General features: G+C 47.4%; 1 protein-coding gene across 2 annotated transcripts in view; it reads right to left on the minus strand.

Annotated features, from left to right (window-relative positions):
- The window catches only part of EIF2B3 (eukaryotic translation initiation factor 2B subunit gamma), a 133,472-nt gene that overhangs the window by 19,887 nt on the left and 85,650 nt on the right, over positions 1-27,935 (minus strand). For both annotated transcript variants that reach the window (XR_012646633.1, XM_075003285.1), the window contains exons 7-10: positions 22,419-22,546; positions 20,140-20,330; positions 16,143-16,223; positions 14,212-14,360 (exon numbers count right to left, since the gene is read on the minus strand). Coding sequence is in view for 1 of the 2 variants with exons in the window: in XM_075003285.1 (XP_074859386.1) it covers positions 14,212-14,360; positions 16,143-16,223; positions 20,140-20,330; positions 22,419-22,546 (549 nt within the window). In the remaining variant the exon portion in view is untranslated. The remainder of the gene's footprint in view (positions 1-14,211; positions 14,361-16,142; positions 16,224-20,139; positions 20,331-22,418; positions 22,547-27,935) is intronic.

A 27,935-nucleotide genomic window follows, 5' to 3' on the forward strand; every position in this document is an offset into this window, starting at 1 on the left:
TAGAGACATAAAGGGTAACAAGAAAGTATTCCAGAAAAAACAGGAAGTCCAAAGACTGGGTTGAACTGTAACTCAATGAAGAGGGGAAAAAAAAATCTGGAAGCGACAGAGACACTTAGTGACTTTTTTCGTCTCAGTTTTCAACAAGGAGGTTGGATGCCTACTGTGGTGAATGGTGGTGAAAATGAAGTAGGTTCAGAAGTTAAAATAGGAAAAGAACAAGTTAAAAGTTACTTAGAAAAGTTAAATGGTTAGAAGAGCAGAAGCCTATTAGTGTCTATAAAACCACTCAACTCTGATGAGACACAAAGAGCAGATCAGCTGCGTTGGAAATGGCCATTTCACGTACTCAGTCTTCAGAATGGAACAATGCTTTAAGTTTGACCTCTGATGTAATTATTATTTGAACCAAATGTTTTGAAAACTGGCAAGAGTTCCTTGTGCTATCAGGGAAACATCTGCATCCATGTTAAAAAAGTGGCAACATATATAATACAGCTTTACATAAAACAATGTTAGCCAAAAGTAATCTCTTTTGGGGAACTATTGATAAAAGAGCTCAAACATCCAGAAGACATAGGAATGATCTCAGTATGTATGAAGTGGTCTTCAACACAGCTGAAGGTGGCTGAAAATCAGACCTCCAGGAAGCTGAATGTTACTCCTTTCTAGAGGCATTCCAGAATGACCCATCTTTTCCAGTGCGTCATTTAGACAATATGCTCTTTGAGCCAGGGATTGTCCTCTAGCCATTGTCTCATAAGGCACAAGGCCTGTGCCTATTGGTTAACGAATAATACACCAAAAAACACCAAGTGATCAAATGTGCAGGCAAAACCAACATCAGAGGTGCACAAACAGCGAGAAGGCAGTGGGGGGAACCCAACTACAGCATTAAATAGAGAGATCAGACCTTGTGGCGGAGTTTAGTAAATGGGAGAAATGGGAGGGAGAAGAAAGAGCCAGAACAGGCTGCATAACCCAGCAGCCATGCAACTCACATTTAAGAAACTCAGGCCCCAGTTTGGCAGAGCACTTACAAACCTGCTTACCTTTAAGCATGTACATAAAGTCCATCCCTATTAGGCAAAGCAGTTTAGCACATACTTAAAATGTTTCTCTGTAACTGCCCTAATTTTACTACTTCTACAGTTGCCACAGGGAATGGGTGGAAGAGACTGTGGAAGAGACAACTGACACCTGAAGAAGTGGGGGAAAATATAAAATATTTAAAGATTGTGGCATGAGCACAACTTTATTTCCAGCTCTGCAAGCTGCTGGGTTCAAAGCAACTTCATCTCCTCACTCCTTCTCATGAGGGGACGCATCGTAAAATATATTTTACAATGCCACACAAATGGTGCCTTGGCAGTGGGCTCTCTCCTTTGTACTGGTACTAACCAAAGGGGGGAAGAGACCGTTTCTGTGCTGAACCCCTATAAAATTCTCCATTCCATCCTGGTGTTAATTAGAACTTTCCTCAAATTGTTTCCAGTTTCATACATCAGGTGCTGATTTAGCGCAATCAAGGAAACAACCAATAAACTTCACAATCAATCTGCAGTTAGTAGTCAATCCAGCTTGCCTTGCTGGTTCATTTCCCCCTTTGTACATGTTCTCACAGAAAGTAGCATTAAATTGGAGACATGTGGTAAACTAAAACAGCATTTAACTAGACACATGTGGTCCCTCTTATGCCCGCTTGCTGAGCAACAACCGCAGCAAGCATTGGAGTCGCTGCTTTAGGACAGGTAGCTGGAACTTGGTTAACACAATACAATGTGTAGCTTGTCACCTCAGGGTGCGTGATCAGGGAAGAGCCCCGTTCTGGTCAATATAGACTCCACGGTGATAATTCGCGCTCGACTTTAGCCCGATATAACCAAGTCACGTCCAGCTCTCGTTCCTTACGGCTCCGTGCTTGTGTTAAAGTCACCCTTTGCCTCCGCCTAGGCACCCAGAACTCCGAAGACTTCCTACTGTGATCCCTGCAATCCCTCCTCTCCATCTCAGCACAGGTTTAGCTCCAAGACAGCTGCCAAGACCACCTCACCTCGATCGCTGAACCCTGCGCTGGCTACCTCTAGTTCACCACATCAGGTGCAAGCGTCTTGCCCACGCACCCGGTCGCAACTCACCTTCCCCAGTTTGTGTGCTCACCTTTTCTACATCTGCCAGCTTCTCTCAAACACACTGTTCTCCTTACGCTTGGCTCCTCACGTGTGGAGCCGTCTCCCTGAAGAGAGACCCCAATCCTCCAGATCTTTCCAAATCCACTTGTGTGTGAAGTGCACAAGGACTCAGCCTACTAATGCGGCTTGAGGCACAGATGGAAATTGTTGGAGCTTCATTTATAGAGCTTTGAAAAACTGCAAACTAATTTATGCATAAACATGTTTTCTAAGGAACTGATTGTAGTCCTCTCTATTTAATATCTCGCTCATTTGCTAAGTAGGGCAGGCAAAGTATCTTCAGGTGCATTTTCACAGTTCTTTAGCACAACTGGCCCCGCATTCTAATAGGGGTTACTGCAGCAACAAATAAAAATACAAGAGGAGGAGGAAGACATATAAGTTTCTTTTAATAAGCCAGTCACTTCTTTAAAACTCCTCCCTATTCATACCAGTGCTCTGCTGGGTTGCGAAATCAGATACAGCAATAATGGCATTTACTTTGTGATAAGTACACTCATGTGGGAATGGGGACAGACTGCTTCTCACCACTGGGTTTCAACTGCTGGTCCCCAGAGGCCAGGGTTCCAGAGACTGTAGTTAAGATTTCCAAAGGGGTCTGCACCTCTGTTTGAAATGCTGTAGGGGTCTGTAAATGTAGAAGGTGGGCTTTACACAGATGGGTATTGTCAGCTGGCAGTTCAAGCGAGAATGTCTCTTTACAGAGCCCCAGATTCTTAGTGTTGTCCAGACACGCCAGATATGGGCTGAAATTCCACCTTTTGACTTTACAGATCTTCCCTTAAAGAGACACTGTGTGGACTGAAATATGCCCCATACCTGGAAATCACCATCAATCCCCTTTACCACACACTGCATCAGTCTCAGAACTACGGGACAAATTCCCTGCTGGCCTCACGGAGTTCAGCAGAGACGGCTGCTTAAACCAGTGGCTCATTTTTTCCCTCTTCCCCCTCAGCAGCGCAGCACTGGAAGAGTGACACATGGAGAGCTCTACCCAGATTGGGTTTAGAGGGCAGTCATTTTTTAATATAGTGCCAGTGTGTGATATGCTTTGCAAATGCACAAGAGGACCTGGGTTCTTACTCAGAAGTTCTTACAATGTAATCTATAAACAGCACACCTTGCATTCAGGGACAGCACTGGATTCAATAGAGGGGGTTTTCACCACCATGGGAAAATTTGGTTAGCCCTTGCTAAAGGCATTTTCTATTTTAAATACTGTTTCATTAACACACACCCCAGTACACGTAGTTCTCACTAAATACTGAAATGGTGGCTACATAAGGCAGCAGATTCACAGATTAATCCAGGGTTGTACCAATAAAACAGAACTGCAGTGGGCACATTATGAATACGTGTAACGAGAATACTGAGCATTTGAATGTCTGTGTACAGTCTGGATGGGGTTTTGCTACAGGAAGTTACACGGCATGACTCATTTCTGTTTCCAATATTATACAAAAAGTCAGAAATATTAAATTGCATGAAAAGAACCATAATGCAAAATTGCAGGCTTGCAGCACTAAGCCAGCAGAAGCACACAGAGTGGGAGACTACCAGCCTGGGCCTATGTAGCCCTGCAGCAATCGGTCACGCTTGGATGTGCTCACTAGTCCTCCATTTTGAGCAGATGTGCCTAAGGTGTGAAAAGGTTCATTCCACGCTTGCTAGACACCAAGACAATTACTTTTCCAGGGGTTAAGCCTGTATTTGCTGTCCTCAGCTGGTTTGTCTCGGGAAATTGTCAGCTCTGCTTGCATTTTGGTTTTCTGACACACTGAAGCGAGAGGACACACCTTCTCAACGACAAGCTATATTGGCAAGGAAAGGTTGACCTTACAGGGCTTGCAAGATTGTTTTGTTACTTGTCAAAAGGCTAGACGTACATATAATATGAACAAGACACCTGACTAATAGGCAGAGACCATCCAAAGTCTGAACCCCGCCAAACATGCTCGCTTTAGCGATGAGCTCAACTTCATTGCCACCAGAGAGGACTTCCACTAGAACAGAAATGCTCACAACGTCATCAGCCCCACACCCTGGTTATGCCTCACGCTACAGCCAGTGTGCGAATCTCACGGAAAAAGACGGCTACCTGGTCTATAACTGGTGTTCTTTGAGCATTTTGGCACTGGTGCAATCGAGTCCTCTCGATGCCGTGCTGCTGTAGGGGAGCTGCCCCCCACCATGCCGCTGCTTCTTTTTCTTCAGCACCCGGGACTGGTTCTCTTGCCTCCTCACCCACACGGTGCCCTCCTCACAGCCCTGAGCCTCCTTCCACGCCAATGCCTGTGCAAAGCGCCCCGGGGTGCTTTGCACCAAGGAGGCTGTACTCGGCCCTTTGTGGGGGGGGGGGGGACATCCACGAGGAGCACGTTTAGTCTTTGAGCCCTGTCTTTTAGAGTCCTGGGCTTAAAGGAACAGCAGACCGCTCAGCGGTGGCCCTGACGGCCTTCCCCAAGACAGGCGAGGCAGTTCGCGTGCGGCTCAGACTTGGGCATCTGCTTGCCCCAGTTCTTACAGGTTTTGAAGCCTGGGGGAGCAGGCATCCCCCAGCACCAAGGCACCGAGAGGGACAGGGAACCTGCCCCACCAATTAAAAACCAACCACTAACTACTATACTTAACTAGAACTATTTACCACTAATTATGCTATCTACACAGGCTACCAGCGAGGAACCAGAAGAGAGAGAGCGAACTCCAGCGACCGACAGCACGGTGAGAGGGAACTGAGAGGGGGGCGGGGTAGGCAGTGTATATGTTGATCACCACATCGGTGCCACTCCGGGGGGCAGCACTCTGACATGATGGCTACCAGTGAGGGGAAAAAGCTTCCAGCAACTGGGCACGCGCCTGCGTACACCCAGTTTGGCGTGGACACGAGCGATCGCTCGCAGACGACTGCGCCTCCGCCCAGGCCCAAGTCACACTCTGGCACGCGAGAACGCAACATTTATGCTTTGCGTTTGCTATTGAAAAATCAGTACAACACAGCCACATTCAGCACAGCGGTGAGTCACAAGAGACTCCCTTGGGCCAAAGCTCAAGCAGCGCCTGTAATGACTCAGTCACTTACCCTACATGGCTATCGTGTTCTCTCACTTGAGCATCCCGGAGGCGTTTTCCCCTTCGTTTAGTTGCCAGAAATGACAATCTGTTTAAAATCTTAACTTTGTTGCGCTATTTCTTTCAACGCCTAGGAAACGCCAGTTAGCAGCACTCAAACAAGCCAGGCTATAAAGCAGTCAGGCACTTTAAACTTGACCTGCGCCACCTTTTGCAATTCCAGCCTGCACCTCTCCTGAACAGCGACGGCCAATTGTGTTAAATTGGCTGGCGAGTGATTGCCATTACTCTCCTCCGAAAGGAACCGTCTCTCCTCCTGGGTCCCTGCTGGCTTTTTGCCATTCTGCTCGAGGAATTCACAGCAATTTTTGCTGGGGAATCTTACGGCACATCGGTTTCAAATAAATCTGCGCAGCTGAGACTGGGAAAAACATGACATTTTCACAGCCAAAGGCAAAGCTTTGCAGACTTGCAAGCAAAGAGTTATTGCAGAGCACCCACATGGCAGGGCTGAGGACACAAGACACGAGGGGAGATACAGGCCCTCCCCACAGGACTGACCAGGTTTAGACTTTCACATGGCAACTGCATCTATGTAGGTGAGCCTCGGCGTCCATGTGGGGCACACTGACTTTGGAAAGTCAGACCCTCAGGACAGGGGCTGTACCTTGAGGAGACTATCGATCTGGTGCCCACTTTTAACAAACACAGAACAAGCTGCCACGGGGAGCGGGGTGGATTCTGAATCACCTGAAATCATTAGATCGTGACGGGACGTCTCCTACCGAATGGTATGTTTCAAACAGGTCAAACAGAAACTTTGCTGCCTGGATGCAACAATAACGATGAAATTCTCTAGCCTGTGTTATGGAGAAGGTCAGACTCAGTGATCATCACGGTCCCTTTGGACTTTAAAAACCAAACCCTCTGAGTGATGTCTTCCAACCACCCCAACGTAAGCCCTGGTGTGGCAGGAGGAGCTTCTCTGGCTGCCCTCAGCATGTCCAGGCCTTGCAGGTGTTGACTTAATTGGAAAGCCTGAGGTAATTTTGGATCATAAGCATCTTGCTGTTGCCTCCAAGATGGCCTCCTGCTTTCTAAGGAAAGTGCCAAACACAGTATATATAGCTGATGTGGAAACTCTTACTTCCCAAGAGCTGGGTACACCTGCCTCCTACTTTGCTAAAGGGTTAGTTAAGGATGAAACACAATATGTATCTTTGGTTAATAACCCTACAATATGGTTACTAGCGTACTGACTTCTGCTACTCAGCAAGATAGTTCTAAAATCGCTTTTACTTTTAAAGCTGGTCCTGAGCTTGGTGCTACTTTGTCTGAGTTCCGGCATCTCTGACCCTCAGCTAAGCTTTGAGCTACCAAGGGCCAAAAACTTCCATGATGTTCCCATCTCTCAAATTTTTCCAAGTGGAAACTCTTGCATTCCATATCCCAAGAGCAGAGATGATACTCTGTGCACAGGGCACTTGTGGTAATTATAACCGTAAGAGGCATCTTACATGCGTCCACACCCACAAGAACTCCCCAAACCTGCAACTGATGTGGTGGAGTAGAGACAGAAAATACCCTTTCCATGAGTATTACCACTGCTCCTAGAAGCCCAGTCATGGACCTGGACCTGGACCTGAACCCCACAGTCCTCAAGATGTCCGGATAAGGAACAGAAACACAGTGCTCATCCCAAAGAGGTTACAATCCATATAAATCCCACAGTGTAGAAAACAGACCGACCCATCAGTCTCAAAACCTCGAGAGAAGATTTTAAAAAATGAGGGCCTTTGAAGTTAGACTCCTAAGTCCTTACTGAAACACCTAACAAAACAGCCTGACTTTCAGACAGGCCAAGAGTTCCCAATGGCTTTGTGGGGAGTTGCTGGAGTGGTAGCCAAGAGCTACGTAAGCTGTAGTCTACTTCTGAGACACGGCATGAAAGGAGGCGAGGGAGCTCGGTTCCTCACACTTGTTACAAAACTATTTACAAGCCGTACTTGCTGTTCAGTGGAAGGATTGGGCTGGAGGTTTTGCAATAGTGAGATCCGCTCTCTGTAACCAACACAGCCTCCCTAGTAACTAGTTTCAATCACCCTTAGGCTGCGGATGCTTGAGCAACGAATGACCTGTAGTCAGAGGACTTTTGTATCAAAGGCTTTCAGACACCCAAATCCTCAAACCCCTGGCGATTGCACCCTGTCTCCTTGACCAGCACAATAAGCACAGAGGTCAGTTCCAGCTCGCAGACATACTGAAGATGCCCACAGGTACCGTGCAGGGTAGACAGATGGGCAGAAGTTTTCAGGTCACCTATTCGTTCAGCTCGATTAGTAACTTCCTTTGACGTAACTCAGAGCTACCATTTGTCACTGAGCTCCAGGGAGCCATCCAGGGGGGAACGAGAACGTTTTCCATGCTGTGGCATGTCACCTGGGCACTCAGCATCTCTCAGCACTTGCACTGTTCTATGAATTACCTCCTCTACTAGCTTTCAGCTCCCTGTCTCCCCAAACTTGGTCAAGCACGTCCATCATTCAGCACATATGTAATATTTGCTAGTTTATTGTCTTTCTGATGGAAGAATTAGCTTTGCAGTGGGAAACACATTACGCAGGAAATGCTGATAATTTTTCCAATCTCTTATGACAGGGATTCACCTCCACCCAAATCCATTAACAAAAGCCAAGTTACAGAACAGTTTTGGTACTAGGCCTGCTCTCTCCTGAAAACTCCACAGTGGAACTGCTTTTGGTCAGCTGGACCAACCTGTCTTAACCATCAATGGAGAAGTGGATCCAAATCTGAAAACATATGAAGATGCTGCGATACAAGACCCAAAATTCCTCTGTCTATTTCTTTTTGGAAGAAATTGTCTTTGTCTTAGGCGATGCTCCTTCTGGTATTTCCATTCAGCTCCCCTGGATGCTACTTACCCATCTCCAAGAGCTTGTGTTAAATTGCACAAGGAGGTTTCCAAACAACTCTCTCTGGTTGGGAAATGGAATTTTGAGAATCCTTCAGTATCAGTAAGTGCAGCAGTTCCTACAATGTCTTGGATTCATACGGTAACCACAACCGTTTGCAACATCCGATGGAAGTACAAGATGATGGGGCCCAAAAAGGCTCAGAGAAAAACCTCTTTGCAATCCCACTAAATAAAGCACAAGAGAGGCAAATGGTTGGCCTCAAACACTGTCACTGCACTGTGCAGTGTTCATGCAGGTTCATCAGGGTGCCTTTGGCTTCACTCCCAAATGGGCTACGGGACAGGATCAGGACAGAGGGCTGCAGGAGAGTTATAAACGAGAGGCCCGGTCGCAGCTCTGCTTGCAAGCGGAGGTTGGGCTGGAAGAGAGTTCTGGACAGGAACTTGTAATATACATCTGTGATGTCACTGGCTTTTTACAAGAAGTAGGAAGCCATTTCTGTGACCACTGTATTATGTTTGCACCAAATCTTGGGCCAAGTGGGCCAGATGAGGTGACTAATGAAAGCTGGTGATGCCCTGAATCTGTTTATGCTACTTGGGTATCTGTGCTACGCTTGTATGTGAAGGTAGAAACATTAGCTCCATATCTGTATTAGAAACACTTTAGAGCTAAGGAATCACAACGGGAGGTGTGGTCTCCTCCCAGACAGCATGGTGGACAAAGACTCAGATGTCAAATACACAGCTGAGGAATTTGGGACTTGCCATCCAGGATGAAGCCAATGGCAGAGTGCCACAGCAGGCGGTCAGGTGCTCAGCCATTGCCTACGTGAAGAAGAGAGGGTTTCCACCCCCACCCCCTGCGCACACATGGGAGTCTATAAATTTGACCTGACAGAGACCATTTTGTCTTCACTCCTCATGAACTAAGCGTATGTGAACAGGGGCCCCATCCCTCATCAGGGTTATTTTCAGAAGCTGCATCTACACGTGCACACTACTTCGAAGTAGCGGCACCAACTTCGAAATAGCGCCCGTCGCGTCTACACGCATCAGGCGCTATTTCGAAGTTAACTTCGACGTTAGGCGGCGAGACGTCGAAGTCGCTAACCTCATGAGGAGATAGGAATAGCGCCCTACTTCGACGTTCAACGTCGAAGTAGGGACCGTGTAGACGATCCGCATCCCACAACGTCGAAATTGCTGGGTCCTCCATGGCGGCCATCAGCTGGGGGGTTGAGAGATGCTCTCTCTCCAGCCCCTGCGGGGCTCTATGGTCACCGTGGGCAGCAGCCCTTAGCCCAGGGCTTCTGGCTGCTTCTGCGGCAGCTGGGGATCTATGCTGCAGGCACAGGGTCTGCAACCAGTTGTCAGCTCTGTGTATCTTGTGTTGTTTAGTGCAACTGTGTCTGGGAGGGGCCCTTTAAGGGAGCGGCTGGCTGTTGAGTCCGCCCTGTGACCCTGTCTGCAGCTGTGCCTGGCATCCCTATTTTGATGTGTGCTACTTTGACGTGTAGACGTTCCCTCGCTGCGCCTATTTCGATGTTGGGCTGAGCAACGTCGAAGTTGAACATCGACGTTGCCGGCCCTGGAGGACGTGTAGACGTTATTCATCGAAATAGCCTATTTCGATGTTGGCTGCACGTGTAGACGTAGCCAGAGACTTTCAAGAACTCAGCATATAGCATCGCTGGCCTGCATCCATAGGCGTAGTTGATGTGTGTAATGTACCACTTCAACAATTTTTCTCTCTCACCCTAATCTTTCCTTGTTAACAAACCTTTAGATTTTAGATTCTGAAGGATTGGCCCAGCGTGCTGTCTTAGGTAAGAGCCAAGTATTACTGACCTGGAAATGAGGCTTGTCCCTTTGGGAGCTGGAAGAATCTGTGCGGATCTGGTGAAATAGGCTCTCATAACCCCTCACCTGAGCAAGGAGGGTTCTCTCTGGGCATTAAGAGAAGCTGGAAAATCGGTGGATTTGTTTGTGTAGCTTCTGGCTGGTCAGTGGGGCTGGCCGAGGTATTTTTGGGGCTGGCTCAATTTGCCTTAGTGAGAGGCAAATCCTAGTCAGGGCTGTAAGTGACTTGGTTTTAAGCAATTTGCCCAGGATTGGTTCTCTCAGCTGTGCCCAGAACCCATCCTGTAATAGTATAACATCCAAAGTGTATGTGCAGGGTGGGGGAGGGGCTGGCAACGGGGGGGCACTGTCAGGGGGCTGGGCCAGGCTCCAGGTTGGCCAGGGGAGGTTCGGGGGCTGGCACAGTGCAGAGGGGAGCTTGTTGGGAGGCTGGGCCGGGCTGGGCCCCACGCTGAGTGAGGGAGGGGCTGGCACAATGCAGGGGAGGGAACATGATAGAACCTTGCCTGGACAGACAGAGGGATGGACTCAGCAAAAATAACACATTGGATGATAAAATAAAAAGTGACGCCCCCACCCCCCATGGGCGGCTGTGCTCTTGCCACTATCACACGCCGATAAACTTTCCTTTTCAGGGAAATTATGAGGAAGATCACAGTGGGGCAACCCAGGTGGACCTAGGCCACACTGACTTCTCTAGGGCCCAGGACCGGCCATAGCACAGGGGCTGAACTAGCATCACTAGCTGGGTGGGCACGCTGCCTTTGCGAGCTCCTGCGCTAGTTTTTGACTTGGCTGATTGTGAACTGCTGCAGGTGGGCCCAAGACACCAAGGAGGGCTCCTGGGCTTGGTTTTCAGTAACTCTTCTTTCCGAAAGCCTCAGAGGACAGTATGGAGCAGGGATGCTAAATGGCCAGCCAGGGCGCATGGGGCTCACCGCTATGCTTACCAGCCAACTGGCCCAGGCCAGTGAGCTCCAGCAGCCATTAGTAGCGGTAGGCCAGAGCTGCTACAGCTGTACAGGAGTTGGTGGCCCAGGTGGCAGGACCAGCGGCGTGACCTCACGGCTGCAGCAAGGCTGGGCAGCAGGCCACACAGCGTGCCCTAGGTTACAATGGCAACCCCCAGTGTCATACTTAGGGATCCTTCTAGAGTACCCTTCAATGCGATTCAGATGGGGCAGCCTCTCTGCTTTCCCTACACCTGGCCAAGATGTGAACCAGAGAAAAAGCAACCTAGCTGAGGTTCAACACAGAGCAGGGAGTGGTGAAGACTGGCTGGCACACGGAGGCAAGAAAAGGTCTTGCCAGAGGCAGAGGCATCTGTCCTTAGAATACCACCAACACCTTGCCAGACAGGCTCAGAAGGTTGGGCAAGTTCTGGGCACCCATCGTCTCTGGAATTCCCAAGGAGCAGCAGGGGCTCACTCGATGTTTACATCTTTTGCAACACCAACATGGCTTAGACATGCTGTGGCACACCTACTAAAAACTATTGGTATACCATGGGGGGACTGGAGGCAGAGCATTGTCACTGGTTGGTCCCATGTGATAAAATCATTGCCAGAGTTTACTGAATTTCCGACCACAGAGCAAGACATCAATTTATCAAGTACTGTCTGGGATGAAATCTGGTTGACTTATAGGTGCTGGAAGCAGAAGAGATAGGGAAGCTGTTTGTGGAGGGGAGCTGTCTACCCAGAGTAGTTTAAAAACCTATCAACAAAGTTAATCTATGTGCTGCATCCAGATGCAACAGACATGGACACATCACAAAAAAAATCCACCAGCTGCGATTCAAGATTTGAAAGAATGAAGGTCAAAACAGCAGCAGTAATTTACCCTGTTCGTTAAGTTCTGAGTAAGGTTTCTCTTACAAAAACTCAGCTTCCAGATAAATTTCCAACCCTTTGTAAATGTTCACCAGAGACTTCCCATGCCAGCAAACCAAAGAGATTTACAAAATGCGATATAAGGTATCAGCCCAATATCTACGCCGGTGTCTCACATACACCATGAACTACGCCGCTCCTTGAAATAAACTTTTACGCCGTATAAAGTGAATTCCACACAGAGAAAAAACATTGACACTCTTCTGAGGCATCGATTGTCAACAACAACAAAGCGGTTGGACTGACGGACCTTTGGCGCTATCAAGGCTGTTGCTAAGTTTTGGAGCATGATGGATTGCTCAGGGCACTGCACTGACTTTGTTACAATAATGACGAGGAGGAGGAGATTAGTCAGAAAACAAAACCACTGTGCCCACATTGGTATTTTCCTGCTGAAATCAATATCTGACCACACTGAAAGGCCTGCTCTGAACAATGGTTATTAGGATAACAACCCCTGGCTCTGTTTAAGATTCAGTGCAGAACATTACTGTATATTCATGCAGAAGAACACATGTTGGTTTTGTTAGCTATGGGGCAGGGCCCTATTTCTACTTTTCGCTCCCTTTGTGATTTCACTGTACAGCGGCTTACCTTGTATGCAAAACCCTGCCAGAATGCCTGTGGCACCAGGCCATTAATCAAGACAACGGTGGAGCTCACTGTCAAATCAGAGTATGTCCTGGGATCGCAGATGGCGAATTCTGTGCCACTGCCACACTGGATCCATTTATGAGCAAACTGGAGACTAGCTATTATCTATACACCAAGGAATTCTGATTGATGTGCTTGAAATGACTGCGGATTTCTATTTGAGCCCAAAGGCTTGGAAGTGATGTATCATACTTACTTACCTGTAATTTAGCTCTGTGACAGTAATATTCTCCACAGACCTGGCTGCCTTTGGTATTTTCTCTTCAAGCACGTGACCGTGAGAGCCAGTTTGGCATTTTTAAAGGGTTTGACCTCTCCCACAGCAAACCTGCTGGCATGCAGGAGCAGGGAATTAATAAAAGACCTGCACAGACTCTAATGAACAGCGTCTCTTTCACTGACACCCACAGGAAGCTAGCTTGTAAGAGGAGGTGGGAATTTCCACACACCAACTGGTTGGTCCTTTTCCTCCCAGGGAAAAGCCAAGGTATGTTTTAGTAGCACAATGTAAACAAGTGGGATAAATCTCATCTCCCATCAAGACTAGGGTGAACTCCTCCGTGAATATATAAAACATACAAAACAATGTTTCCATGTGCCTAACTAGCTTCTCAAATATACTCATGAGAGAACAGCAGCGGCAGAAGCTGTGTGTAGGGGGACAAGGGGAATCTACAGAAATCATTTGACGACCGGACTGACCCTTCTTCTGATCAGCAAGTCAGACCCTCTCGTGAAAATAAGTCATGACTGACTTCCCAGGCACTGCAGCAGGATAAAAGATCAAACAGTCTCAAAACTGTTCATTTTTATTGGTTCCATCTTTTCCCATTTGCAAGCCTTCCCGGCATGCCAGACTAAGGAGTTAACGGGTCTGCTTCCACCCTCTCATAGTAACCATCTAGAATGTTCATGGTGCAAAGACGGAAGTGGTCTCATTTTTACACTCGAGTATTTCAACAGTGGTAACTGTGCAGACACCTGCTCATTAGCGAAGGTCTCACACAAGGCACCTGGACAGATGGCAGATTTCTTTTTGGGAAAAGCTTGTTTTTTAACCCTGTTTTCCAGCAACTGTAATGTTAATAGAGATTCCAGATAACAATAAAAACCCACAAGAGAATGCCCTGTCTGTGGAGGCTCTCGAGATGCCAAGGCAGTGGAAGATTTTTATTGGTCAATGGAGTATTTTTAAAAATCCGTGATGCTCTAGGCACATGCAGGTATTTATACCAAAAATCTTCAGGTCTAAGCCATTCAAATAGCCTTTAGTCCTGGGAGGAGCAGTGAACCTATTCCATTTATATGGCTTAGAGTAAATTGGGACGACAGGCGTTCTAAAATGAGGGGATGGGATTAAACTTCCAAATCTGCCCCCCACTGGTTAACTCTCTCCCTTGTTGTTAGCATCTTATTGATACTAGACAAAATTTATTTCTGATTCATTCTTACATCCCACAGGAGAGGAGAGGAGAGGAGAAACAAGCTTCTTCCTGAGACCAACAGCCATGGGCAGGAATCTCTCCCAGAAAAGCCAGCATCCCCGGCCTTTCCAGAGAGGAAAAAGCAGCTTAGGACAGACAGAGCTAGAGAGGTAACATACCCTTCCTCGATTGTGACTGAGTTCATGATGATGCAGTTAGTTATTTTAACTCTGTCTTTTATGACGCATGCGGTGCCAATGACGGAGTGTTTAATTGATGTCTTCTCTCCAATCTGTGTGGATGAACCAATGATGCTGTCAGATCCAACCTAGGGAGCAACACAGTGGAAACTCTGTCAAACCACCATGGCTGTATCCCAGACATCAACGCTCTTCATAAAGGATCTCTACCAAAAAACCAGAATCTTTACACAGCACGAACACATGAAGCTGCGTGTGAGTGACAGGCTTTGTTCACTTGTGCCAATATGAGGCACTTCCATAGTTAATGGCTTCAACACATCTCCAAAAAACCTAGCAAATGTCAATATTCACCTGTCCAAAGGCTTGTTACATCTTCTCAGTCTAGAGCACTTGAAGGGTAAGAAATGATTCTTCATTGTGCTAAGTAAAGCAAAGATCTCACCTGTGTGTATCTGCCCAGTGCTTCTCTGACAGGCTTATCACATAACCGGGGTGAAGGATGACGAGGGCTCAGAGATTAGAGCAGTGTGTGAAAACGATCCTTCATAGGTTAACTCTCTCACTCCTGATCAAGGGAAAGAGCTTTTCCCTAGCCTGGAGTTTTGGAAGGACACCATGCACCACGAGTGGATGAGGCATGCCTAGAGCATACTCTGTGAGCTGCTGGGTGCAGATTTAAAAGAATCATCCATGGACCTGTCTCCAGAAGCACTTAGTTTGTAGGCTAGCAAAATAGTTTATTAGGTGAGCTTTCGTGCGACAGACCCACTTCTTCAGACCCTTCAGGGTCTGAAGAAGTGGGTCTGTCCCACGAAAGCTCACCTAATAAACTATTTTGCTAGTCTTTAAAGTGTTACTTGACTGCTTTTTGTTTTGATAGTGTATAGACTAGCACGGCTTCCTCTCTGCTAGTTTGTAGGATGGGCTCACACACCGAGTGTCCGTGTGGACCTTGTACTCCACTTTCCTCTGTCTCACTTTGAAACAGGACGAGCTCCAAGCATGGTAGGAAACCGTTAGTGTGCAGCAGCAGAGCCTCCATGGATATTTAGCGAGCCACAGGCAGGTATGGGGAAATTCCCACTGCAGCTTGCTGCCAACTAAATGCCCATGGTGAACCAGGCAGTCGCAGAGTAACACAGCACCAAAAAAGAAGGGAATGCAGGAAGCGGCAGAGGAATAAGATATTACTCTTTAATACACACGAAGCAGGACCATGATAATCTGAAGCTCTTGGAGAACACCTAAGACCTCCATATATTCAAGAGTTTGGATAAACTGAGGTGGTCAGATCAACAGAGTCCCTTGCCTGAGCACAGCCTGGGGATCATACACCAAAACGGACAGCTGGCCAGTTCTCCCAAGTCTCCCAGCCCAGGGAGGCCCAGCTTTGTAACTCTTACCCATGAAGACAAGGACATACGTGACTAGTCCTGGTGAGAGCATTTGTGTGAGTTCAGAACTCACCACAGTGGGGCCAAAGCACGGGGGTTTAGGGCTGGGATTCAGCTAAAACGCTTTAGTTAGGAGCCAGCACTAAAATGCTCAACCCCTCTATGCTTGCTGGCCTTTGGGAAGCCTTCTGATTGCCTATCATCATCTGCCAAACCTGACATCAGCCAGCTGGGGGACAAGGCACTGCAGTGGTTTTGGGTAAAACTTTTATAGTATCACGTACAGCACGCTTTTAATGACTAGCGACTGAAAGGCAGGAACTGAAGGGTAAGGACAAATGGGCGCCTTGGGTTGTTTTCCATTACTCTGCTCCTCTCCATAGCAGTTAACTGAAGGAGAACATGCAGCTCAGTGCTTTAGAATCACAGCTACAGTGTAGAGACAGAAGTTGGATTACAAGAGGAAGCTCCATTTCCCACCCCCCACCACATCCCGCAGGAACAGTCACTCACCAGGCCTCTGTCAGTGACTTGAGCGGACATGTGGATCAATGGTTCTTCTGGATACAGAACGGCAGGCAACAGCTTCGGAATCTGGGAGAGGACAGCATAAGTCACAGGTGAACAAGCTAATGTTACATCAGTTTGTTGCATGGACAAATCCCGGCACTTCTGTACACATATACCATAAACACGCTCACCTTCAGAAGACATTGTTTTACCGCGGGTGGTTTAAGCTAAGAGAGATGCATACTAAATACTCTCTTGGCTCCACCGGAGAAGACAGCAGGCACTGTAGAAGTACAGTCCATTAACATGCCTCCTCTTTGCACAGCCTGTTGCCTAGGTAGATCCAATCCAAAATCAGCAGCAAGAACTTGAAGGACACACAGTATCTGAGTTTGTCCGGTGTCTTCCATAGAGAATGTAACACCACACACGTTCATGCACCACAACACCTGTACAGCACACATCACAACACGGAGCACTCTGATGTTCTAAGCAGCGTTCTCTGTAATATTTTCCGCTCATGGGTGGAATAAATTGTGTTATGGTAAACAGTCTCAGGGTGGTAGCCCTGTTGCTCTGCAGTTTCACGAACAAGAAGAAGGCCTGTACTATCACTAGGCATCTGTTCAAGAGAGCAAAAGCTGCAGAGGAAAAGGAAAAGGCTCTCAAATGATCTCACCAGACACAGATGTGTGCTAGATAAGCAGACAGAGCAATAGAGACATGGTCAAAGAAGTAGCCATGGACAAATCCCTGGAGAACAGTTTTGAACTGGTTCCTGAAATGAATGGGGAGCTAGTGTTCTAGGAGGCTGAGACAACACCACCCTTCCTTTTTGTGCAGGAGGGACACCAGGCCAGGGAATTCTGCAGCTGCTGGAGCAGGGGGCCCAGACCAGGTGAGAGGAGAGGACAGTGTGGCTGAGGACTGCAGCAGAGGGGCCCCTGGGCAGTATAGGTAAAGAAAAGCAGAAGGCAAAGAACTGAAGTTGAAAGGATTCCAGCAGGTGGGAGGTGTAGGAGCCAGACAAAAGAAAATAGCTTGCGATGTCCCAGGGAGAAGCCATTCACAGTGGATTGCGCAGACAGGATCAGCCCATTCCCTTCCGAGATGTTCTGATCAACACAGAAAGCGGTTCCGACAGTGGCTTTTAAACGCTTGTCACTGAGGGTTCAGCGCTGATCCCACACTGTGACGCATGGCTAAGTTCACCCCGTCAGAGAGGAACCGTTTCAGGCTTCCAGCAGCACTAGGCAGACAGGGCAATGCAGCCATCGCTCTTCACCTCTGCCAACACCAGGCTGGAGATGGGGCTGTTTAAAGAATGAAAGGTGAGGCACCGACACACCAGAGGCAGCCACTGCTGAAAAGCAACAGCTCACCGAGTCGCTCCAGCGAGGCCAGCTGTGCCCCGGTGGCCAGGCCTGGGCCCAGGGATGCTGTGACAGCTTGAGACACACAGTAGTGCTGCCAGGACAGAAGGGATCCGAGAGAGAAAGATGCAGCTAGGAAGTAGCATGGAATGGCCCCTAGGGTTAAAGGCTATGCCAAGGTCTGGGAGACAGACGCAGCCTCTATCAGCAGCAGGGAGGAGGTAAGTACGTACGTGAAGAATGATTTCTCAGCTGTAGCCAGAGCAAAACCCCAACTGGAACCACGCAAGGCAGCCCGGCCTGAGAGGCGACCAAAGAGGTTAGAGAAGGCTACGAGTGCAGCACTTTTGCTCTTAAAGGAACGTGAGTGAGGGGACAAGAGTTAGAGGGAGCGTCTGGGTCAAGCGCAAGTTGAGTGTTCTGCTTTTACTTCATCTTAGAAGGAAACTATTTCCTGCTATTGAAGCTAACTGCCCCTTGAACCTGCTGCCCACGGGCATCCAGAAACCCAGCTGGAGATCAAGCGATACAGGTCGGGGTCTCCTCTTCTACGGCTGAAGCACTGTACTGCCAATGGCCGACCTGCCTTCCTACCACACCGTGTCACAACGGTCTCCAGAGCCCAAGAGGAGAGCAGCTGCGGCTCAAAGGCTCCTCAGAGCAGAGCAACAAAACAGAGGGGAGAACTGCTGATAAAAGGAAGGGGGGGAGCTTTCACCACCCCGGTAGGTGAAACAAAATGCAGCAGGACTGCGAGCAAGAGCTCCTGGCCCAGTTCTGCTGTACGATTCACTGCCACGCAGGTTCCTCAGAACCCTTACCCTTCCGGAAAGTTCACAATTCCAGGAAAAGCTTCCCTAGGACGGCAGGCCCCCAAGTGAAGTCAAAGCACTGACTCGACGTACCACCCAGGAGCAAATGCATTTCCAGCACTGACCAAAACGGAGAATATGCATGTTAGAAACCCCAAACCACATGCAGCGTGTCTGGCTCAACTCAACTTCTCACTTGAGCAGCCGCTGCCAATGCGCGCGCTCACTTCCGCTAGCAAGCGGTGCTCTCCCTTAACCCTTCCGACCCACTCGTTCTCAGGCTTCTGACACAACTCACTCACTGTCCTCTGCACCCCTTCCCCCTCTGGGCTCCACCGCAGGCATCAAAATAGCCCCCACCCACCCAATGCATGTGAAGTATTTCAGCACACGGCTCCGAAATGCATATTGGTTCCGCCTTCCCCTCAGCTCTGATTTGCATTCGTTTGCCTCGTCCCCTGCACTGAGATACAGGTTGAACCTCTCTAATCCAGAACTCTCTGCAACATCCAGGCCTGGCGTGATTTTAGTGAGCCGGACAACCACCTATTATGGGTGTAGCCAAGCTTCCCACCGTTCCATAGAGTGAGTCTGTAGCCACCAGTCCTCGCTGTCAGCACTCTGTGCTGTTATTTAGCTGTAATTTACCCCTAAGTGTCTTCTCAAAGCCCAGTAAGCAGTGGAAGTGTTGGTAATGCTGCTAGACAATGTCAACCTCCTGTGGTCTGGCAGATTCTCTTGTCCGGCACCGGTCAGATCCTGAGGGTGCTGGACTAGAGAGGTTCAACCTGTACCACAAAGCAGAGACAGGACTGGCCACCCCTAGAAAAATCAATCCAGCCCCTTCATCTCCCAGTCACAGTCTCCCACTCTTTCTAGCACTGCATCTCTCTAGCCCTTGCCAAGCTCCCTAGACTCTAAAACTGGCCAGTCCTGATTGTGCAAATCCCATTGCTTGATAGGTGACATGAGGATCTGCCTACCACAGCAACCATTTGGCAGAAACGTGGCTGTCCTAAGGGGTAAAGCTTTCAGCCCTCAGTTCACCAGCTCCACAATCTCTCTCCAGCCCTTCCCTCTGCTCCTGTATTTACTGAAGCCTTATATCAGCGTAAACGTGAACTGAAACTGTGACTGATCACATCTCTTCTTTGCTCGTGAGGGTGCACTGAAGAGAAATCTGCTCAAGCAACAGTATGTTTCTAGTGGAAAACACTAAGCAGCCTAAATCTACAGCTTGCTATTGATGTCCCCAGTAACAAGACTTGTTTATAAAGCTGGCTTTGGCTGCAGATCTCCAGGGTGGCTACCATTACCCTGAGCTTACAGTGGGGGCAGTGAGATGCAGAAGTTTTACACGACTTGCCCAAGTGTGTCAGAGATACAACTGGGACTGCACCCTCTGCAACTGACCACGCAGGATTGCTCTCTGCTGCTAAAAGGGGTGATGGGAAGGATAGCTAGGTAGGGGAGCTTGGGGGGCAGGGATAGCTCCGTGGTTTGAGCATTGGCCTGCTAAACCCAGAGTTGTGAGCTCAATCCTTGAGGAGGCACTAAGGGATTGGGTCAAATAGATGTCAGGGATGGTGCTTGGTCCCCCTGAGAGAGTAGGGGACTGGACTAGATGACTTCCTGAGATCCCTTCCAGTTCCAGGAGACATTTATTTTACGTGCTCAGCCAGCAACTGCATACTGGAGGCTGCCCTCATGCAATCCTCACCCAGACGAGCGGGTAGCCAATGACACTGTCCCTGCACATAAATTATTACGCACACAGATGCCCTCGTCCCATACACCACCTGTATATTTTCTTACCTGTCTGTTTGCTTCAATGTACAACCCAAGAGTGTTCACTCGGTAACAGAGCCCCTCTTTCACGATATGGACGTAGCAACGCACTTTTCCGCCATGGAAATCTTCATTCATACCCCCTCTGTCATCATTCCAACACGATTTATCTGGGGCAAATTCCAGCAAGCCATCACCCTTCATGAAGCTGTAGATGTCTGCAGAACATGCAAAGGCAACATGAGACAGGCTGCAAAGAGGTGGCAGCGCTCTCCACACAAGGGCTCTAGACCAAGAGCTTTTAAAATATTCTCAGGGAGGAGAAACCACCACGGCTGCCACCCCCATATCATGCGAGTACTTTACAACCACGAAGGATTTTCTGCCCTGCAGTAGGACCATCCCCATGACACAGAGGAGGAACAGAGGGTCAGGGTAGGTTAAGTAACTTGCCTTTGGTCACACAGGAAGTTGGTGATTGAGCCAGAACAGAACCCAGGGCTCAAGTCCCAGCCCAGTACTCTACCTACTACTCAGATTTTCACAATCACATTGATTTGCATTTCGGCACAGGAAAAAAAAAAAAACCCCACACAGAGGCAGAATCCGGTTGAGTTACTGATTAGCCCCAGGGCTTTTCTTGTAATAAAAGAGGAGCTGGTACTCAGACAGCTCCTCGCCCCAGCCCCCCAGCCAATCCGGCTGCTAGGGCTGCTGAGGTGCCGGTATGCAGTACTGGCAAGTACCACCACAAAAAAGGCACTGCTCATACCTGACTTACATTGTTATAAGGCAGATCAGTGCAACTAAGGCATGCTCCTGGCTCAAGGGGAAGAAGCCCGCATCTCAGAAACTCCCCTGCAACGCCCAAGGAAGTTTGACTCTCAAATACCTGAAAAAGGGGAAATCCGAAAAGCACACCAAGAGATCTGTGGGGGTTGTCGGTCTTTAAAAAGAGCCGGCAAACAAAACACTGAAGAGCAGGGCTTTTTGTGTTGTTTGAACTGCCATAGCCAACCACCACGTGTTTGACTTTGCAATGATGGGATAGAGGAGGCTCAGAGATAGAGCTCTGTAGGTCACCACGCTGTACGCTGCTCGTACCTCTCACCAGGAGGATTTGCCTAACCCTTCTTCTTGCCCAGCACCACAAAGACAATACTCTCCCTAGCTGTACAACGATCAGACATTTTTGATACACAAGCAGATAGCTAACACGTGCAGGTTTTGGGATCTGATCCTACAGGCTCTGTGCACGATAACTCTGGATGTCAGTTTGGCCGTCAGTTCCCACATTCCATGCCACACCCTCATGCGGTTTTGTAGGATTTTAAGTCTGCTTGGAGGATCAGTGATCAGAGAACTGGCTTTTCAGTTCTGGAAATCAGCTCAACATCTGCCTTGAAATTCTAAATCCCAGGGGCCAGATTTCCTGACTCACTGCTGGTGGTGGTGCCACTGTTCACCTGCAATGAGCCAGCTGGGAGCAGCTTGGTGGTTGCTGGATAACAGGCTAGCCTGGGGGTGTGTGAAAATGCTAATGAGAAAGAGTACAACAGAAACAGCACTGCCTTTCCCCCACGCTGATACAGCCTTTTGGGTTGGGACCTGAGGTGGACAGGCCAGGGCGGCGTGCAGCCTTTTGTTCCAGTGCGGTCCCAAAACGTATGAAGTCAAACAGCCTACTACAACCTTTGTCGTCACCCGGGCTTGGAAGAAAACGGTAGAGATGAGCCCGCCAGAGACACCAGCAGCCGAGCCGGGGACCTTTCGCCATTCAGAGAACTGTCTGTAGCTGTGGCTGGATTTTCTTCCCTGAGAATTGACTCTTTTTGCCAACTCTCCCACAACTCCAAAACCCTCAGTGTCAGTGCACACCTGCCTCTCTCACCCTTTTCTCCCACGGCCCCCTGCCGTTCTCCTTTCCTTCCATTCAGCTTACCCTTTCCTAAGTCGCCCCCCAAGCCCGCCCCCCAGAAGAGAAGGACTAGCATGACATTCACCCCCATCCAACTATTTACCTGGCTTGTGTGTTCCACCTATTCCCTTACCCTACACCTCCCCTGCCCATTTAGAGTGTACAACCTCCGGGGCAGGGACAGTCTGCTACTTTGCATTAGTGCAGTGGTTCACACAGCAGTGCCCTGCTCTTCCATGGTCCTTAGGCATTACCATCAGAAGCATGTTGAATACATAAAAAAGAAAAGGACCTACTGATTTAGGCAAATTATGGAATTTACCTACTAGCTCATTTGCAGCATATATGCTTCAGGATCTTCATTAAAACAGCTGATCCTGGCACTCACCTAATGACTCTTGATCCTTCTTTTGGTTCTGCTCTTTGCAGTCCGGTCCTTGTTGTAAGGATGCAGGAGAAGAGAACTGTTTCCTAACTAGATAAGGAATCAGTTCACTCCGGATAGATGTTAATGACCTACGGAGAAACAATGCCCACAAATGAGGTCCGTGGACATAAAGTGATGGGTGTTATTTGATTTGTTCACAGAAGACCTACCAGACATTTCGCATGTTGCTTATTCAGAAAAAGTGAAAATGTCTGATGCTCTAGGGCAACTGTTACCTAGACAGCTTCCATTCAATGGGTACTTTCTTATGGCACAGGAATCTAAAAGGGACTGAACTCAACCCTCTTTGTGAGATGGGGAATCAAAGAAACTTTCTAACCTTCCTAGCAAATTCCCGCTTCCTCTATATTAACCTGCTAAGGCAGTGTAAAGCACTGCTGGGTCACAATGGCAAGGCTTGGAATCCACCATGCAGGGCCACACTGCCTGCACCAGTAAAGTAAGAGAATCCAGCACTTGCTGCAATGCCCTTCTCGGGGAAAACAATTCAGAAAGTACTCGTTAAACAGTGAAACATTCAGGAATATTTGAAAAACTCAATCTTTACATGAAAACAATGAATCACAAGCCATAATGGTGTCCTGTTCCCTCCACGTCTGAAACCCTGCAGAACGCTGACAGACTTCACTCCTTACCAAAGTAACAGAGAGGAAGCCGTGCTAGTCTATACACTATCAAAACAAAAAGCAGTCAAGTAGCACTTTAAAGACTAGCAAAATAGTTTATTAGGTGAGCTTTCGTACATTTAACACACATCTTAACAAGTCCAGGAATGAAGTGTCATATTCCTTAAGGGCCTCAATCTAGCAGCCATGAAGTCATGGGAAGACCTCTCTCAGACTTTCCTGGGCATTGACTCTGTCTTATGTACTTATCCTGCCCCAATATCAAAAACACTCAGCACCACGGTTCCCTTTTTTTCCATCCATGGGCAGAATAAATTTTGTTATGTGCACCAAGACATATGGGGTGGAGGCTGTGGGTGTTCTGCTAATCAGCTGGGCAGCACCTGAATCTCTGCTGGGTGCCTGCCCATGCACTCAACTTACTGAGAACGCTGGTCTGCATTTCACTATCTTTCGTTGTATTTGCTCTCAATATCAGTGAAGCCAGCCAGAGCTGTCACACCCATTATACAGGTGGGAACTGAGGCACAGATATATGAAATTACTTGCCCAAAGGGACACAGGCAGTAAGGGGCAGAGCAGGATTACAGCCAGAGCTCCAAAGTTCCAGGCTTGCTGCTGGGCTACTACTTCATTTTTATACAGCAACAAATAAAACCCGTTTCTCCAAGAAACCCTGGAAGGGCAATGCTGCGTCCATTGCACATGAGCTTGGAAGGCCAGTGTTTTGTTGGAGAGTTAACACTGGAAAGCCATTTGAGTTTGCGATAAAAAGCATTTGAGAACAACACACGATCACCGATGTACTATGTGAGGAGAAGGAGCCTGTGGCCTGTAACTTCCTTACATTGGGTTTCAAACCACTTTTATCATTATCGTTTCATTACTTTAACACCATGCATTTTGTTGCTAGCCTGCTAATTATTTAAAGTTTGGGAAAGCTGGTCTGCAAACTAATACAAGTTAGTGTACAGCCTTCCGTAACATATGAGGAAAAGTGAACAGTAATAAATAGTTCTCGCTTGGTTAAATTACGATAGCAGGGGATATCTGTGAACAGTGGGAGGGTGTAGACATTCGGGAAAGAGAGGATGGCATGCAGGGCAGAACTAGGAGGAAATTATGGATTCAATTAAAGGAGGGACTATTAGATGGAATATGAGAATGATGCTTTCAGGGCAGAGAGATCTATGAGACATCAGAACAGGCGGTCAGGTGGTGGAAGTCCTGATGTCCTATGCAGCACAGGACAATCCTGCAGTGGCGCCCTCTAGGATGCGTCATGTTGGAATGGACTGGGGAGGCAAAAAGGAAATTCCCATCTTTAGTTTCCCTGGGCAGGTTCAGATTTGACCATCAGTCCTACCACAAAGTCCAGGACTGCGCACTCTCCTGGCATTCTGACAACGGAGGCTGGAAGGCGATGTTTGCGTTACGTGTTCTGCCCTGTTGTTCCTTAGGCTTTGCATATGCTCCCATCTGAACCTTCCTAAACCTAACCCTTTGATCTGTCTCACTTTTGTCCTGAGAGCGTGCCCATGTGTTCTGTCCAGCGATCTGTCCCTAGTCTCCACAGCAACATAATTATTTATCATCTGGAGGCAGCCATTTCCCAGGAACTAATGAAGTAAAACTCGTCATTCTTTAATCCCAAAAGCCCTCACCACTAACTGTTCACAGACCCTTTGTGCCCAGGTCTCCCAGCCCTGCATTCTGACATACGTGTGGGTATGCAGAAGGGCAATTTACTAGCTTAAAATGTTTGCCTGAAGCTGTGCCATTCAGTAACAATTTCCTGCTTGGGTTTTATACTCTGTCCAAAACCGACAGTCATGTTTTTCCCTCAGAGGCTGGCCAGGGCATTTATGGGATCCATTACCTATAAACTAGCTGAATATTTGGCACCGTCTTAAACAGTCTGAAGCAGAGAACACCACAACAGAATAGGAAATGAAAGCAGTGGAAATGGGGAAAGGCAAAGCTTTGCCCTCCTTTGGCTGTTTTACTCTTTCCTGGCCATATTTCTACATCTTTCCCAGAATTCCCTGAAGCGTTACCCACATCCCTCACTGACAAGGTGGGCCTGTCTCCGGTCACCAACAGAATCTCTCACACACACACTGGGAAAGGAACAAACGAGGATGTCTAGCTTTGCTTGCTACCCAAGGAAGGTGTGTAGACAGGGGAACATGAGGAGGATTTAATGGAACCATTTGCTTTTGGAAGGTCTTCCATTATTAGCAGCGAGGCATTTGGTAACCAAGATTTGGGGCAGTCTCTTGATATGTTTTGAACATGTGTCTTCTCCAAGTGAGCACGTAAGAACGCTTTTTTGCAAGTTTAAAGAGGTAAACAAACATCTGTCAGGGGAAGAACAAAGGCAAGGAATGAGAAGGGTTAGGTCTGAAAAACCTTAATCAGAAAAAAAAAAAACAACAAGAATTTGGGAGGGGGTCAACCAGCCTACCGGAGATTCAGCAAATCAAAGAAGAAGGGATTCTGGCCCAGCCCTATAAAAATATTCTCATAGAGCAGCTACAAGAGCCCATGTAAAGAGTCCAAGAAGAAAGGCTAAGCTTAACTCTGGGAAAAGGAATCTTTTCTCTTCTACTACTGTGATACCTGAATTAGTGCCTCCCTGACTCCAGGCTGAAACACACAATGAAAATGATCTAAGGAAATGTCTATTTCCAGAGAGAAGTCGTGAGGGGTGATGCAAAGTGAAGATAAAAATCCTGTTAAAGGCTCTGTCTGGATGACTAGTTTGATACCTAATCAAAAACAGGGGGGTAAGTAGGAGATGTACCTGCTTTTAAGAAACATTTGCTGAAACAAATGGACTTTCTTCAACTGTAATTAAAGTAACAAGCCATTTTCATCTTCCACTCCCTATCATCTGATTTTTAAATATTCCGATCTGCCTGCTCTCAACTCAGGAAAGCAGGATTTCAATATAGCTGTGCATGTGCCAGAAATGCTGCTACTCTACCAAGTATGAAGAAAGAGAGAACAAACCACCGGAATACCTATACCTATACAATGAGGGATGGTCAAGCCGTTGAGGGGGTTCCAATGCATTATGACTCAAAATGAAAAACAGCATCCAAAAAAATTTCCATTAATCCCAAATAGCTTCAAAGGCTACTCAGTGAGCATGGCGGGAGAACAGGGAAACCGGGTACATTCATGTGTGTTTGAAGGGTGGTACGGAGAGGAAAGAAAGGAAGCTGGGAAACATGGTTAAAGGGAATTGGTGATGGGTGAAGACGGAAACACAAGGAAGTGCAAAAGGCAAGTGGACTTTGGAGGGGTTTGTGTATGGAATTTTTTTTTGAGAACGCCCAAACAAAAATTACATTAAAATGGCATTAAAGTTGAGAGTAATATCAGAAAATTAGGGGAAACTATGATACCAGAAGGTTGTAATCATCCCAAAGCCAAGGCATTCTAAACCTAAGGAGCGAATGAATAAAGTGAAACTTTACACATCCAAACACATTAAGACATGGAACAGCACAGTTAGAGCATCCAAACCACCTTAACTTTGCCCTCTGATGATGTCATGGGGCAGCAGGAGAGAACCCAGTGTGTCTTTAAAAATCATTTTAACTTAATCAGGGCCCCTCCCTCACACAAGAGCGCCTTCATCATAATCATATGATTTTTTTCATGGTGTCACTAGAGGCCAGAGCTTGGATTTCTGGCCGAGGAGGAACTTTCGTTTATGAGCAGTAAGAAGAGAAATTACCATTACTTTCCCTCTAAAAATTACTTAGATGTAGCCTTTGCACAAAACCTCCAGAAATTTTAACAACACAGGAAGTTAGAGGAGTCTGTGACAGAGCAGAATTATGGTTGTCTGAGTGCCCAGACTGTACTGTACATTTCCATACACTCACTATCTCACGAGAGTGCACAGATACACACAATGAATCTTTACAGAAACACAACAAAACAATCAATTTAAGCCACCAAATGCAGCCGCCCAGGGATGGAACATAGCAGCTATTGCAGACACATTACAGAATAGGAAATGGGAAACAACTGATCCTGTTGAAAGAGAAGGTGAACTTAAGGAGGCAGAATATGATCAGTGAAACTGGAATTTAGTCTGGATACCCTTATTGCTATAAAACCTATGATGTGGGTTTTATTAATCAAAACTAGTTAGAACCTTGATTTCCTGTGTCACAATACTCTTTAACATTGTCAACAAAAAAAACAAAACAAAACAAAAACAACCCCCACACCACTATGCCTATTTAAACACGTCAGTAGCTGTATCTCCCCCTCCCACTTGCCTGAAAATACATTAAGCCTATGTGCTAGATGGTGCTATGGTTCATCCCACAGCAGGAATGGACGCCACACAGTCTTTATTCCCCCTGTGCTATTTTTCACTTGCTGGAGAAGTTTTATATAGAAGCGTCAGGCCCATTGGTTGGCTGTCATTCATTTTTATTTTCTATGTTTATCATTAAACACCCTAAAACAGCATGAATGAGAATTTGCATGTTAATACACCTCTCCTCCTTATTATTAAACTGCATGGAAGCGTGAAATCTACTTTTGTTGCAAGGACCCACCTGTGAAATCTGTCTTCCTTCTCCACTGGTTAGTTACAGAAGGGTCTCACTTCGAATCAGCTGTTTCTGATTCACAGCCACAAAGCACAAACTTGTTTGTTTTCTCCTTATCTAGTCTCATCCCTTTCTTTTTTAGCAGGGTAACTCTAGTCCTTCTAGTGCTATGTAACACGGTGGCTCAGATTTGGATCTCTGTTCCCAGTGGGATTCCATTGACTTTGCCGGAGATATTCCAGACTCACCTC

Source organism: Carettochelys insculpta, chromosome 9 (assembly GCF_033958435.1).
Source record: "Carettochelys insculpta isolate YL-2023 chromosome 9, ASM3395843v1, whole genome shotgun sequence".
Classification (NCBI taxonomy): Eukaryota; Metazoa; Chordata; order Testudines; family Carettochelyidae; genus Carettochelys; species Carettochelys insculpta.